At 34.9% G+C, this 16,115-nt stretch overlaps 1 protein-coding gene across 1 annotated transcript; it reads left to right on the top strand.

Annotated features, from left to right (window-relative positions):
* The first annotated feature begins 6,409 nt into the window (after positions 1-6,409).
* On the top strand, positions 6,410-8,276 carry LOC129577559 (MIT domain-containing protein 1). Its single transcript, XM_055464874.1, has 4 exons — positions 6,410-6,720; positions 6,829-7,067; positions 7,185-7,390; positions 7,467-8,276. The coding sequence occupies exons 1-4, from the start codon at positions 6,606-6,608 to the stop codon at positions 7,618-7,620; spliced, it is 714 nt and encodes a 237-aa protein (XP_055320849.1). The 5' UTR covers positions 6,410-6,605; the 3' UTR covers positions 7,621-8,276.
* Positions 8,277-16,115: the final 7,839 nt, after the last annotated feature.

The raw sequence follows: 16,115 nt of genomic DNA, 5'->3' as shown, positions 1-16,115 counted from the left end.
CTATTTGGCCACTTTTTCCAATGAAAATTACGTGAAAATAAATGTTTACATTGAGAATTCATCTCTGGTAGTGAGATTGAATCGAAAAAAGTGGAAAATATCAGAGTAGTTTCAGCGAATAGTGATATAACCTCAAAATTCGACGAACATTTGTTTTGCTTGTGGGAAGTGGCATCTTGGACTGATTCCGAACAAAAATATATGAAATCGATTCCAAATTCTCTGCTCTATCAAACTTAAACTACCATTTTCTGTTTATTTAATACCGAAAACACCCTACTGTACATAATAGCATAGGCAGACTTGTTGACAAATACTGTACTACAGATTGCGATGAAAAAACGCAACGCATAGAATTCAGCTGCTGAGCCAGCCAGAATGTTTTCAGTTAGCTAGCTGACATTAGCCAAATACATTGTCTGTGCATGGCAGTTTGTTTTTTGTTAGTTTAGCTCTGAGGCTTAGATGCTTCGGTCGAAATGCAATCAAAGGATTGGCACATACAAGTATGCATATGAAATGTTACCGAATCGAATAGCAATTGCAAATGCCTCAACTCACCCATAATGATGCATAAATAAATGACATATTTGGCATTCACGCAATCATTAGTGCGCGTATATTGCACATTTTTACGATAATGTTTTTATTGTATAAAATGAAATAAATAAAATCAATTAATCGTATCGTTTTGGCAGTATCGAAATGTGAGAGAGATATTTTATGATTTGAACAGAGAATGCCTGATTTTTGTGGAGGGCGAAGATTTGTTTTTTTTTTATTGTTGTTTCGTCGAACGAAGAATGCTTGTATGCTAAACAAATTCTAAATATATATGATCAATGCATTTGTCCTTTCTCTTTTCATCCAAGCGGAGAAATGTGAACTGTGCTCTGCCTGCGTTGGAATCGTAAATTGATTTATGCGGTTTTCCTATTAGTGCAGCAGCCTTCAGTGCACAGAAATTGAAACATTAAACAATCATCAAACAACGCTTTAACATCCTCGTGAGATTTTGATGTGTCACCAGAGTAATCGCACACGAGCGCTCACGCTCACGCACATACATCGAATGGGATTTTAGATGAAATTGTTTTGATATTTTCTTTATACGGCATGCTGCTGCTGTTGCTGTTTTTTTCGTCATCCATTCGCATGATTATGTATTTATTGATGAGTTGCATCGCATGACAGAGGTCGCGGGAGAAAGAGTGAGATAGAGATGGATTATATGCATAAAACCGAGTCGCAGTTCTTCAAATCAATGAGTGATTGTACGCGCGCAAAAATGCTTTAATTTGATATGATATTGAAAACTGATGAAAATGTAAAAGTTCACATTGCTATACGTTACATGTGTACATATTTTGCAATAGCAAGTGACCAAATCGACTTATGGACACCGTTTTATTTTTCATTTTCTTGTTGCTTTCATACTTTTTTCGTCGTTGCTCTGACACTGTGTTTTGTGTCCATCGTTCACATTTTTTTCTCGTTCATTGAGCTTTGTTTTGCGGTCATGTGTCGTATTTGTCATTTCCAGTTCGTTGTTGCTTTCTTATCAATTTTATTTTGTTATTACTTATATTTGTGACGTATTTGGATTTTTTTCTTTCGTTATTGTCACTTTGGCTTTCCGTACTTCTCGTTTTGCCAATATGATTTCGTTAATCTGCCTCACTGTGCTGCTGCTACTGCGGCTAAGAAATGTGTAATTGGATTCGTAAGTAGGCTCACTGAAGTGTATATTATCAGGAGCTGTGTGTAGAAAAGCTTGTACTTTGATCTGTACTCGTTATTTACGTTGAAATTTTCAATTCTTTTTTCTCTCGCCTTCTTCTTCTTCTTCTTTTTCGCTCATTGTTTTTTTTTTGTTCGCGTTTTTTTTGTGTGTGTTCCTTTACTTGTGAATTGTTTCACACTCCGATTTCAGTACTTGTTTATGATAATAAAATATAATTATTTACACGATGACTTTCGTCGCATGATCAAGTGATGGGCTGGCCGAAACATGATTAAAATTATATATTAATAGCAAACGCAAAGAATAGCAAACTGATGATGCCACTGATACACATGCTGCTGATTGATAGCCGTCCTCGTGATTACAGTACCGTTACATTGTTTCTCTCCCATTTACTTTATATTCTCAGATTTTTTATTCTCTTTCCTCACGCTTTTTTCTCTCTCTCTCTCTCTCCTTCTCCCTCTCCCTCTGTCTTTCAACTGTTGCAATCAATTCAATTTTGAGTTGAAACGTGCTTTCCAGTCAATGTTAAAAAGGTGTATGAACTATTCGGTGATAAGATTCCTTTTTTTCCTGCTGTGACTACTTGTGAATTGCTTCTGTGGCAAATTCAATGTTCCCACTGACACATACACTGATACACTGATACATACACAGAGCCAATTTCATTTTTTGCTCGAAAAGAATTTCAGCAGCCACAGCAGCAGCAGTGGCAGCAGCAGCGGCAGCAACAACCGATTACAACGACCCCGGAAAGCCGGTTGTCTTTGTGCAGTGAAGATTGAAATTGGAAAATGATGATGCGATGTGCAATACCAAAGAAAAACTCTTTACCTAGGCAATATTTGTCAAAAATGTATGAAAAGTCATTTGTGCTGCGAACGCTACAAAGAATATCTTGAAAAGATTAAAAGAATTCGAAAAACAAAGACTTGAAATGGCGTTGTCAAACCATCAATTGCTCTTCATATCTCATTCTTTGTGTGTGTATTCTAGCCAAAGTGCGAATGTACACACACAGATGGAAACCGAGAGAGAGAGAGAGAGAGAGAGAGAGAGAGAGAGAGAGAGAGAGAGAGAGAGAGAGAGAGAGTAGAACGAGAAAGTGTTCTTGACGTGTGAAAACTCCTTGTATTGGGCTCAGGGCGAAAATTTACACATTTCCATTGCGTTCACCAAATGATTATGACGATGATGATGGTAGTGGTAGTGGTGGTGATGGTGAGGCACTTTGGCTCGTTAAATTTCTATGCGTGTAATATCTTTGTCACTTCTTTTCCTTCTTTTATGACAATGAGATACAACATAATAACAAGATCATTGGCGAGTGATAAGTGCTTTGTACTCAGGCGTTAGAGTGTGCAATGTATTATCACAGCTAAGCTGAGTTATCATGCGTGCACTTTGCACAATCAGCTTGAGTGTGTCTGCGCTTTTCTATCTATCTATCTCTCTCTCTCTCTCTCTCTCTCTCTCTCTCTCTCCACATAAACGCACACTTTTCCAAGCTGTTTCCGTTCTGGTCGCGTTTCCCCGTGGTTACACCCAATCTTTCGAATGCTTCGATTTTATTCACAACACCGGATAAAAAGCAACAAGAAGAACGCCAAAGTGACGAGACACGAGTGATTGAAATATCATGAAGCTGCCGCTAAATAATAATAATAATGCAACGAAATGTTAACACACACAAAAAAGCAATTTCCAGTTGCACACATGCTCTTGCTCCATTGCTGCTTCTACACACAGAGAGAAAGAGAGAGAAAGAGAGAGAGAGAGAGAGAGAGAGAGAGAGAGAGAGAGAGCAGATCGCTAGCGAGTCTAATTGTTGCTATATTTTTATCCATTGCATATATGCATAAACGTATTGAGAAATAAAAGTATGTAGAGATTCACAACGTGTTCGAGTGTGTGTCCGTGATCAAATAATAAATTATGCATCAATGTTCTTAAAAATCGCTTGTGCATGTCTGCATTTTATTCATTCTCTCCCTCTATTTGTTCCATTTCTGATTGCCTTTGCAACACAAGGAAAATTATCCGGGTTCGATAGGAATGGGCATTCATATATTGTGTATCGATTTAAAAATTATCGCCACATATTCTTGGTGGTGGTGATGATAATGATGACGCGTAAAATGAGACTTTCACCAATTCATTCATGCATCGGATGATGATGGTGAATAAAATTTGTACCGTTGGTTGGTTTTGTCATCGGAGATTTTGCATTTTCCACGAGAAAATGCAGGATTTGAACCCTTCAAACTCACGGAACAAAATGTGGCGGATGATGGAAAAAATAGAGAAGAACGTAGTCAAAATCATTTATACGAATGTTCAACGTGAATTTTTGGCCACACAAATTATTAGCATTTGCTTGTTGATGATGCTCAGCCGACCGAAAGTAAAATTCACTTAATATTCGGGTGAATAATTATGAAACCACAAACAATATCGTGGTGTGTGTATGTATGTGCTTAGATCTAACGTTTATTTTGTGTCGCCAGAACGTTGTTGCCTTACATTCTTTGCTAGCTGGCTCTTACTCTCCCCCACTCGCTGTCTTTTTATTTTAATTTTTTTATTTTTTTGAAGAAGAAACAAACAAAATAAGAAAGTTCTTCATCAAATAAAACATTATTTCAGCTCTTTTGCATCTCTGTTTCACAGATGACTAAAATCGCCTAAATACACTGGTTTGGGCTGTGTGCTTCGCATTGTGAGGGAGAGTGAGACAAAAGTCAGCCATTGCGATTAAGCGCAATGAAATCTGAAATTTATGAGAATCGAGATTACGCGGCGTGCGTGTAAAGCATGTTACATCGCTAAAAGTTAATTAATCCGATTAAATGGATTGCATTTATGTGTACTGTTTTTGGTTTTCTGTGGCTGACTGGCTTCGTACTGTACATGTACTCTCACGTTTGTGTCTCTATTTTCGCCAACCTGAATACAATGGCAAATGCAGTCATTGTGTGTGTGCTATGTGTACCGGTTCGGTGTTGCGTTCCGAAAAATTTCAAAAGCTGTGCGTTTTAGTTGTTGGCATCGTCGTCGTCATTCTCCGATTTATCTATTGCCAAACGGTGGTAACGTTACGCTTTATCTAAATAAATTAAAATTTTTATGTGTCTTTAAGTCACGTTTGCACTTCTCTCAAAATATGTTGGGTGCGGATTTTCATGCTTGAAACAAAACCGAATATAATTGCAAATGCTGGGCTTGTTGTCGTTGTAAGTCGCCTCGAAAAGCGGAAATTTGTTGCTTGAGATTTCTCTCTCTCTCTCTCTCTCTCTGCGTCGCTCTCGCTGCATTTGAATATTTAGCGATTAATTTGGTCGTTTTGCGGTAAGCTTGTTAACAAAGTTAAAGCTGAGATTTTCATCGTCGTTTCGGGGTTGAGCGTTGAGAAAAAGCGACAGCTGAACACAACAATAAAGCAACGAAATCAATTTTTCGTATCGGATAAATTCGAAATTGATTCAAATGTTCATTCTCTTTCTCTCTCTCTCTCTCTATCTCTATCTCTATCTCTATCTCGTTGAATTTTTGTCGCAAAGGTGTGGCTATGACTTACTTTTCTATCGAAGCACTGTGCATTTGCAATTACGCTAAATTTAGCTTGGCGCGGTAATGCAGAGAACAAGAAAAAAAAAACAATGATTTCCACTAATGAGCAATTCAAATATAATTCCAGATAATAAATGTTATGGGTTATGTGCGTAATAAAGTTCCAAGCGTGCTTGAAACGTGTGCATGGGGGGAGGGAATGGTAAAGGAAAAACGCGTAACCTGTGTATGTGTTATCATAGTTGATGATAAATTCCGAAACAAACGTTTATTATGAGAATCTCGTGAATAAACAACACAACCGCCGCACCACGACTCAAACAATAACAATAATAATTAAATATAAAATGAATCTTCCGTGTTCGCTCATCAATCCATTCACACGCTCTATCTCGCGTTCCTTATTTCAAATCGCCACAATCTCAATCAAGTGTGTGGTAAAGGTTTGCTGACGTTTGTGCCAAACACACATGTGTTGTTATTCACATAGTTGGCAGAAAAACCAGGCAAAACTCTAATACTATCAGAAGATAAGAACTCCTTTTTTGTTGTTCTCCTTCCGAACGCAAACGTGTTTTCATTTTTTCGGGTGATTGACTAATCACTTATGGATTAAAAAACTTTAGATCGTATATTTCGCATGCTTCAATGAACGATTACAATAAATAATTAAATCAAACAAATCAAGTACGGAGGAAAATGAATAAAACTATAGTAATAAATTATTATTGAAATCAATTAATTGCCCCCCTCAACGAAAGAATCTCTCACTCATCTCTCAGCACTATTCTCGACGCAGTTTTCTGTCGGCAACAATGACAATAACAATAAAATTAAAACAATTATGCAAAATTAATTCATGGATTCGTACTTCGGAAAATAATATTCATTTAATTCATTGAACCAATTTTTTTTTTCTTCATTAAACATTAAAATTTGTTGATTCAACTATTTCGAAAATTTTAACCGACATTTTTTTTTTTTCAAAAGAGACGAATATTTGAATGCATCCATCCCATCCGCTATACTTGTGTATAAAATGTGTGTCTGTGGTGGAATGGCTCACGTGTATGTGATCTGTCAAAAATATACACAAATAGCCACAAGTTATTGCCAATATTATAAACAACTGCTCCGTTGTTGACAGTTTGAATTAGTTTTATTGAATCATAATTTTTTCTCTTTCTATTTCGACAATGTTTATTTAAAATAATTTATTTATATTATTATTTGGCAAGTTGTTAATGTCGTGCACACAAAGTAGTGTTTGACAGTGTAAAAAAGTAAAATGAGCGCCGCAGAATATCTAAGAAAGGCGGTCGAATATGACGTGACAGGCCGAAAATTGGAATCGCTCAAGCTGTATGAAACTGGCATTTCAGCATTATTTGAAACATACAAATGTAATACATTTTATGCACAATTTCATTCGATATACAAATTATGTCATTTGACGTTTTCATGTTACCATTAAACAAACTGAATAATTTTTTTTACACTTTTTTCTCTAGCTGAAACCGATGCAGCGAAGAAAAAGTATTTCCAAAGTAAGATCAGCGAGTATATGAAACGAGCGGAAGAAATCAAGGTGAAAATTAAAGAACGACAGAGCCGAGGAGAAATGAAAGAAAAAATACATATATTGGCCAATGGCACAGGTTATGGTTATGAGCAAATTTTTGGGAAATATCTCGACGATGGTGTCAAAGAGATTGCATTAGAAGAACCCTACCTTAGAGAGTATTATCAAGTATGATCCTTTTTTATGACAATATTTTTGCATTTTGTTGATTATTCGATTGTCTGAATGAAATATGGATTCCGAATACATGAAAATACAATAAGTTTTACTAAATTCATATTGCAGTTAATCAATCTGGTACGATTTTGTGAGCTAGTCGTGTCGAAATGTCGATTTTTATCGTATATAAGTGTAACAACGGTGGCCATTCCGGGAACCAGTCAGCATCATGATCAAAAAACAGCATTTCAGGCGCTCACCAATGACTTGAAGAGTAGAAACATTACATTGAAATTCGATTTTTCGGAACAATTGCACGATCGACAAATTATGTAAATATATATCAACTTTGAACAAACAAACATTTTTACCAAATTTACTGATGATATCTCTGTTCTATTTCATTAGTCTAAGCAATGGATACGTAATCAAAATCGGTCGTGGTCTCCACTACTTCCTTCCCGCTGATAAATTTTGCCTCGGCCAATACAACTACGATTTTCGCAAATGCAAAGAAACTAATGTCGACATTTTTTACTGTCCTGAGAATAAGACAACATGATCACATCGAAACCATACTCCGAGCATGTATATGGAGTTTCAATACATTACATTTGGTACGGGCGTCTAACTCCATCTACGGATTTTTCCAGTAGTTGTGATTCGAGTATATGACGATTTCAACTATTTTTGGGCGAAATTATCTCAAAAATATACAAAAATGAGTTATTTGAGCGTTCGCATAGCTCAAACGGCTACCGGAAATGTATGCGCAAATACACGCACTCAAGTGTATTGTAAATTTGTTATCTAGTAACCATTGCATGTCTACTGAATAGTACATTAACAATACAGTAGTCGTTTGAGCGTTCGCATGACAAATAACTCATTTTAGCATACTTTTGAGATAATTTCGCCCAAAAATAGTTAAAACCGCAACTCAATAGAACACAACTGATGGAAAAATCCGTAGATGGAGTTAGACGTTTCAAATACGTCATGTTCTCGTTGTGATCAAAACATCGTGCTAGGATTAAAAAATTATACTTTGCAATGCAATCAAGTTTTGCTGGTGTATAAAAATCATTTTGAAGCAACCGCCCGTTGATTCAATATTCAAATCATACACTTTTTTACTACGATATTCGTTATAGTATTAAAATATTGTTATTCAAATTTGTAAGGTAGACATTTGTCTCAAATAAATTTTGTATAAAGTAGAGGTTCAAATTTTATCTGCTTTTCTAAACGAAATGACATGTCAATTGATGCGCATATCAATTTATAATTGAAACTGTTCTGTTTTCCATTCATTTCTATTCATGTTTCTCTAAAAAAAATTATAGAAAAATAAAATCACAACTACGCCCGTTTTAAGTGGTAAATGAGTTTTTTTTATGAAACCATGAAAGTAAAACCCCAATAGAAATCCCATTTGTGATATTCCAAACGTCATGAAACTTTCTGGATCTTATTTTTTTACCAAAAAACTCAATCTTTGAAATTTTGAAGCCAATCGAAAGCGATTTACGGGTACCTTCCATACAAATTTTCTTATTTTCTTCATAAAATTGACAAAACAGGCCAAATTTGTACGGAAGGTACCCGTAAATCGCTTTCGATTGGCTTCAAAATTTCAGGGATTGAGTTTTTTGGTAAAAAAAATAAGATCCAGAAAGTTTCATGACGTTTAGAATATCACAAATGGGATTTTACTTTCATGGTTTCATAAAAAACTCATTTACCTATCTAAATCTTGTGCTGACCTGAAATCCCCATAAACAAGCCACAGATATAGCTTTCGGTGCTTGATTTGAAGCTGGCTAAAAGTTTTGGATGGGCAGACTGTCGAAAAATTTAAGAAGTTAAATTAAAAAAGAAAGATAAGGCTCGACTTAAGTGGAAGAGAACCGCTCTGGACAGTGATTATCAGTTTTTCTCTGATCTTAGAAAGGAATGCAAACTGAAAATTGAACAGTGTTACAGTAATTACTTAAATAACCTCCAAGCAAATATCAAATCAAACATAAAACTGTTCTGGGCATTCACTAAGAGAAAGAAACAAACAAATAGCTACCCATCATCATTTAAGTATAACAATGTCATAGTCTCAAGACCCGGGGAAATTTGTGAACTGTTTGCCACTTATTTCAAGTCAACTTACAACAACCGTTCATCAGACCGTTCAATCAACATCACCAATACCGTTCATTCAAATACCGATCAATCATTCCACATCACACCTGTTGATGTTGAAACAATTATCGATAAAGTTGACTTAAATAAGAACGGCGGATCAGATGGCATTCCCAATTATTTCCTGAGACAGACTTGTAAGCAAATTTCAATACCACTTTCAATGATTTTCAACCGATCACTCCGGTCAGGCATCTATCCAGATGAATTCAAAACGTCATTCGTGACACCAATTTTCAAGAAAGGTGATGAGTCATTGGTATCGAACTATAGACCAATTTGTATGTCTAATTCTATAGCTATTATCTTCGAAAAAATCGTTAACTTACACCTGATATCAATGGTTGAAGATCAAATCACACCTAGGCAACATGGGTTTATGAGAAATAAGTCAACCAATACAAATCTGATTGAGTACGTAAGCTATGTGTCAAATGCCTTGGATGAAAAGTGTGAAGTGCATGCCGCATACACCGATTTCTCCAAAGCATTCGATACTGTTGACCACGAAATTCTTTTGTCTAAACTGGCAAACTTTGGTATTGAAAAGAAACTCATAGGCTGGTTCAGATCATATCTTACTAATAGGCGAATGTATGTCACCTTCAATGGTGATAAATCAGCAACATTTGAACCAACTTCGGGGGTTCCTCAGGGCTCAGTTCTGGGACCAATTTTATTCAACATTTTCATCAATGACCTTAGTCATATCCTAAAATGTGAGTTTCTCCTATTCGCTGATGATCTAAAAATTTATATCAAAGTAAAATCTCAAGTAGATGCTGACAGACTTCAAAACGACATCGATAGACTGCACGAGTGGAGTGTAGTCAACAAATTACTTTTAAACATTGAAAAATGTCACGTGGTGATCTTTTCAAATAAATCCGTTCCATCTCAACCGCTGTATACTATGAATACCACTTCGCTCACTCAGTGCCAGATATTGCATATTTACTGCTGAGTAGGCCTGAGCTGAGCTGAATTTGCTAACTCAGGCGCCTGAAGCGGTATTTTAGCGTACTTACGGTGCAAAATTGTCGTGGCACGCTGAAAATCCCACTGATTTTTTTTTTTTTCTAATTATATTTGGGTAAATTCCAGCGTGCTACGACAATTTTGCACCGTAAGTACGCTAAAATACCGCTTCAGGCGCCTGAGTTAGCAAATTCAGCTCAGCTCAGGCCTACTCAGCAGTAAATATGCAATCTCTGCTCAGTGCAGTTCTGTCAAAGATCTGGGAGTCATCTTTGATGACAAACTCAAATTCGATGAACATATAAACTCAATCGTAAAAAAATCTAACAGCATGTTGGGATTCATAATGAGAGCAACAGCCGATTTCCAGGACCTGACATGCCTAAAGTATTTTTACAATTCTTTGGTGAGATCTAGATTGGAATACAACACTGCGGTGTGGAATCCCTATCAGATCAATCATAAAGAGAAAATTGAAAGAGTTCAAAGGAAATACACTAGAATTGTTTTCTTTAAACTCAGACAAAATCCTCAATCATATACCAATCGCATCAAATACTTAAATATGTTAGAACTGGAAATGAGAAGGGAATACTTTGATGCATGCTTACTACATAAATTAGTACACAACCGGAACTATTGCTCACATTCTAGACCGTACTTCAGAATAAGCCGACGGTCGAATAGATCGAACATACTTTTCAATCCTCAACCTATACAAATAATGATTATGGGCTTCACAGAAATCCTGTGACTAGAACGCAGTTACTATACGAAAGAAAATTCAAAGCAACTAATATTCTTGATGCAAACTATGAACTGTTTAAAAATAAAATAATGAGCAACTTCAGTCAAAGTTGAAATATTAAAATAATTGATGCAAATAGCAATATAATAAGGCAATGTTTTAACTGCATCAGTTGAGATAATTTACTTGCAATCGAATTTAAAATTATAATCAATTCTTATTTTCTACAACTTATTAATTTTAAATTAAATAATTATACTATTTTTTCTTTTGCTTTTTACTATTAGTAATATATTGCCAAAAAGTAATTAGAAAATGTAAAATTGAAACTCAACAAAAATGTGATCAGAACTCATAGGTGAAGAATGTTATTGGGATTTTTCCTGTTTTCAACACCATTATAAATCAATAAAAATAAAAAATAAAATAAAAATGAGATTTACCAAAACAATTCACCATAATGTGAAAGTGAAATACTGAGGGTTTCCATAAACTGATATTCTTGCCTATTTGAACCCAAAAATGGTCAGAAGTGCTTGTTTTTTTATTACTGATTTAGATTTTTCGGACCATTTTCCACAACTTTTGCCTCATTTAACTCACTGTTTAACGTGAAAAATTCTTAAATCACGCATTTGAAAATTAAATGTTTAGAATATACGAAAAATGATATTTTTGCATATTTGGACTAAAAAGACGTACAAAATGGTTGGATTTTTTGCTGATTTAGAATTATGTGGTCATTTCCAACAATTTTTGACTTATTTGCAACATGGTTTTGCGTGAAAAATGCTTAAATCCCGCATTTGAAAGTTAAATCTTTAGGATTTAACAAAATTCGGGAAAATCACGATTTCAAAGCCCCATAACGCATATCGAATGTACTCATAAGATCAATTTTTCTTGTATTCGACCAAATTTTATGCTTTGACTTATTAGCTTTCATTTTTTGGCCGTTTTCGCAAAGTTGAAAATTAAATTTTTGGATTTAATTAAATCCTAGGGGCTTCACGCGATTTTGCAGAACGCAAATAACTCTGGAAAAATAAAAATAATAGTGAATCAAACCTTCCACCGAAAATTTGAACAACTTTTGAAGGTTTTTGGTGGATAACGATGAATATTGGAACATTTTTTGACGATACAATCTGCACAAATTTACTGGTATGCACGTCAATCTCAAATATCTATGTATATCTAATAATATTCATTAGACTGTAATGTCAAAAAATGTTTCAAAATTCACCGTTATCTACCAAAATCGTTCAAATTTACGGTTGAAGGTTTGATTCACTATTATTTTTATTTTTCATACGTATACACGTAAATTTGGTATATCTATGTATATTCAGTAATATTCATTTGTCGTTCACGATGAATATTGTTGAATATACATGGATATTTCGGATTTACATGCATACCATTGAATTTCTAAGTTATTACTTGATGCGTGCGGATATAAAAGATGAAAAAAATGATTTTTCCCTCTAGATTAAATCCGAACCATTTACAACGGGCATAAATTGTGCTGCGGCACATGAATTGAAGAAATCCATGGCTTTAAAAAATCAAACCGTATCAAATCCTAGAATGAAGTTGACATCAAATATGTGAAATTATTCCAGATTTTCGATTTTTTTGCTTTTTTTTCATGAAATGATGTGATACGACAATTCATGTGATAAATTTAATGTTGTTGATTAGACAATTTCCTTTTGCGAAGACAATACATACAATAAAAAGAAAAAATTGGGAAAAAATCTAAAGATAGTTAAAAATCATCAGCACAATATATCATCCTAAATATAATGGAAAAAACCAAACATCATCCTTTGTCAGTCCTTTTTAATACACACTGAATCATCCAAATGATACGCGTCTTATTCTGTAAAGTAATCCAATCCGATTACATTCAGTTGTTGCTTCTGTTGGTCATAGTTTGTTCTAAATTGCTCCATGACTTGGAGAAAAAGTGGCGCATCAAATCGAATTATATTCTAAAATTAAATTATCATTAAATTTTTGGATCAAGCAAAACTATTAGTAAATACTTACAGTCAGATCACGAAATCCACAAATCTCTAGGCAATGCGAAATTAAAACGTATATTTTCACGTACAAATGAGCGATTCGACTGAATCGAATATTTGGTACATTGCGAAGATGTATGGCACTCGTGCCGAAACGTTGTATTTTATATTCAGTGATCAAGATGGCATTTGCCTCTAGAGCTGTTAGTTCTCCATTCTGCAAAAGAGATGGTAATTTACATAGTGCACTTTGTATTTTTTGAAATGCTTATTTCAACCATTTTTAGACAATGACGACGTTTGAATACCTGAACGATATATTCTAGAGTGATGATAGCGGCTGACAATTTTTTCGAAAGATCATTTGCTCGTAGTTTTCTCACGAACTCTCGATCCAAATCAAGAATCCATTCGAGTAGGGACCAATGAAGTGCATCGGAATGTTTTTCTCTACGCTTGAAAATCAAATCAAACAATTCGGGCAATTTCACTGCAAAAAATTGGATTTGTTATGTTAATAAAATGATTCAATTCAAACACATTTTCAACTCACTTGGTGGATAAATGATTTCTTCTTCAGTCACTTTGAATGGTTCATCGTGTGCGTGTTTCATACAGATCTTGCGTACAACGGGATGAGGAATGTCATCTTTGAACAAAATTCCGCACATTTTCATCAGAACGGGCATGACCAACTCAGTATAACTTTTGGACGTGTAGTTGCGAAAATCAATGTAATCAATGTCTTTAACACAGAATATGTCATTGGTGGCCAGCTTGTACAAGAATATATTATGTATTTTACAAAATTTCAAGAATGGGTCATTCGGTTCAGGTTCACTGTCAAAATCTAGATCATATATTTTCAGACTATTTGCAATGCAATTGAACTCTTCAGGCGTGTATCCTACCCCAAAAACATCCTGGCTTATATGCTCCAAGTTAAATTTTGGCTTATTGTTAATCATCTTATACTGTTGTTTCTTTATGTATGCTGAAACATTCCATATTTTTCCAAATTTTATCGGATCTTCGTTGGCACTAACTAGTCCATTCAAAAAATCGGTGATAGCTTGTATCGGTAAGTAGTTTGAGCCACTCAACGCACCAAGCAATTGCATTTGATGGAAATTTAAACCGAGGTCATCACATAGTGTGCGTCGACAGTATCGGGTGCAAGTCATGTTCTTAATATCAGTACCATCGGCTCGCCAAAATTGAAAATCACCTTCGAATGCCATGAAATCAGTGTCATTGGTAATGATAGCCAACACTTCGTCCGAATGCTCTTTGGCGTATCGGGCAATCTCTTGATTATGTTGCATGTAATTCACATGGAAATCACCATAACGCCGAACCAATCTCTCCATATTATAATCAAAGGGCATTATCATTCGGAAAACAGTGAACCCGAACGTTTGATACTTCTGTCTAAATGCAGCCTCTAGCTCATTGCAATCAGAGAGACCTTCAATTTTATCTAAAGCATTTAAGCTTTGGATGTAAGCATATTCACGTGATGGAATAAAGAATTGCAAATCATCGGTGTATTTTCTTCCGGCCATGAAAAATACCAATTTTGCATTCGTTTTGCCAAAATTGTCGAGAAAATTTTTCAATTGTTTATTATAACTGTCGAAAGAACCGCCTAGAGCCACATTCCTTTCACCATGTTTATATCGCATGAAGATGTGTGCCGTTTCTTTCAAATCGATCAAAATTGTGGGTTCTTTTCCATTGTTTTGCCTAAATTTAGAAATGAACATTTATTCGAATAAATGATTTCATAAAATATACTTCTAGAATGATTTTTCTTCACTTACGCTTCCCATTTCTCGATCTCTTCTGGTATACTAATAGTTTCACTAACACCTTTGTGGAATTTAGTGATGAATTTATTGAGTCCAGTTATTCCCATTTTGATACCTCACACCTCACAGTATAGTATCTATATTTCTAATCAAATTCTACTTGTTACAATTTTTTGTTGTTTGTTTGATTATGGCCAAAAACTTTTTTCTGCTATTAAAAAGAGAACCTTTTTGTTGGTGACCAAACAATGGAATGAATGTGTCCAAGCATATGCATATTTAGCGAAGCAATGATGGCGATCCTTCGCCCGTATCGAATGTGGTTTGAGTGTGTGTTTTTCGTAAAGTATCGGTTTTTATTGCTTTTCCGTTCGTTCGGTGAGTTTTCTTATGGCCCGCATACAGCCAATGTTCAACATATTACGGCTTAAGATGAATTTAAATATTTGGAATTATCCTCTCGTTCTAAGAATAATTTAATTACTAGAACGAAAGGCAAAAGAATGGTCGCAAAAATGAAAGGCCAATGCCTATTCAAATTCAAAGCCATTTCGAATGGAGTTATATGCAAAAGAAGATGTAGACGTGCTATTTCTTTTTCATACCTTCATAAAAGGATAAACTATAAGAATTTCTAGAAATTGATTGATTACAGAATCTGATAGATTTAAGTAAAATAATTGTATATTCTACAGAGTGTCATCTGGCTTGAATAGTCTCTATTCTTACAGTATAGTACTCATTGTAATTCGATCGTTCCGTTTCTGGAGTGTGTTTTGAATTTCTGTACTCGCTCAAACAGTGTATGACACATAATCACCTTATTTTATCCCATTGTCATTTGTAACGATGACTTTGGTTGTTTGCGTTCTTCTGTCTTACAGGATGCCAGACTTTACTGTTACAGATACTTTTCAAATACATAAGATCCGTAATTAGATTTTTTTCATCATAAAATAAATCATAAATTTTGCACATTTGGGCTAAGTCAAAATTATTTTCCGGAATTCCGTAATGTGTGATAACCTTTAAGACTTGGCACAAATCGACGAGTAAGAATTTTACAGCAATATCTCAAGGAATATTAAAATGAGATATATATGATTTTCAGGTACACTTTATATTGTTATGAAAATGGTCAAAAACTTTCAACAGAATTTTTCCCTAATTTCGATGGTGTGAGTACAATTTTTCAATACTTATTGAGTCTGGTAATATCAGCTAAGCACACGATCTATCGGTATATACTATTGTTCGAATAGTTTCGAATTTCAGGGGGATCGTCATTTACTAG

This window comes from Sitodiplosis mosellana, unplaced genomic scaffold, assembly GCF_009176505.1.
Source record: "Sitodiplosis mosellana isolate CC-2019 unplaced genomic scaffold, AAFC_SMos_1.0 Smas_scaffold_6197, whole genome shotgun sequence".
Taxonomy (NCBI): domain Eukaryota; kingdom Metazoa; phylum Arthropoda; class Insecta; order Diptera; family Cecidomyiidae; genus Sitodiplosis; species Sitodiplosis mosellana.
This window is presented reverse-complemented; position numbering and strand designations above follow the sequence as displayed.

What these genes read in the sequence shown, in the direction of transcription:
- LOC129577559 (XM_055464874.1), top strand. Translation starts at nt 6,606, where the DNA reads ATGAGCGCCGCAGAATATCTAAGAAAGGCGGTCGAATATGACGTGACA. An exon ending in ATTATTTGAAACATACAAAT is followed by an intron (nt 6,721 to 6,828) that starts GTAATACATTTT and finishes TTTTTTCTCTAG; the next exon opens with CTGAAACCGATGCAGCGAAG. An exon ending in TTGCACGATCGACAAATTAT is followed by an intron (nt 7,391 to 7,466) that starts GTAAATATATAT and finishes CTATTTCATTAG; the next exon opens with TCTAAGCAATGGATACGTAA.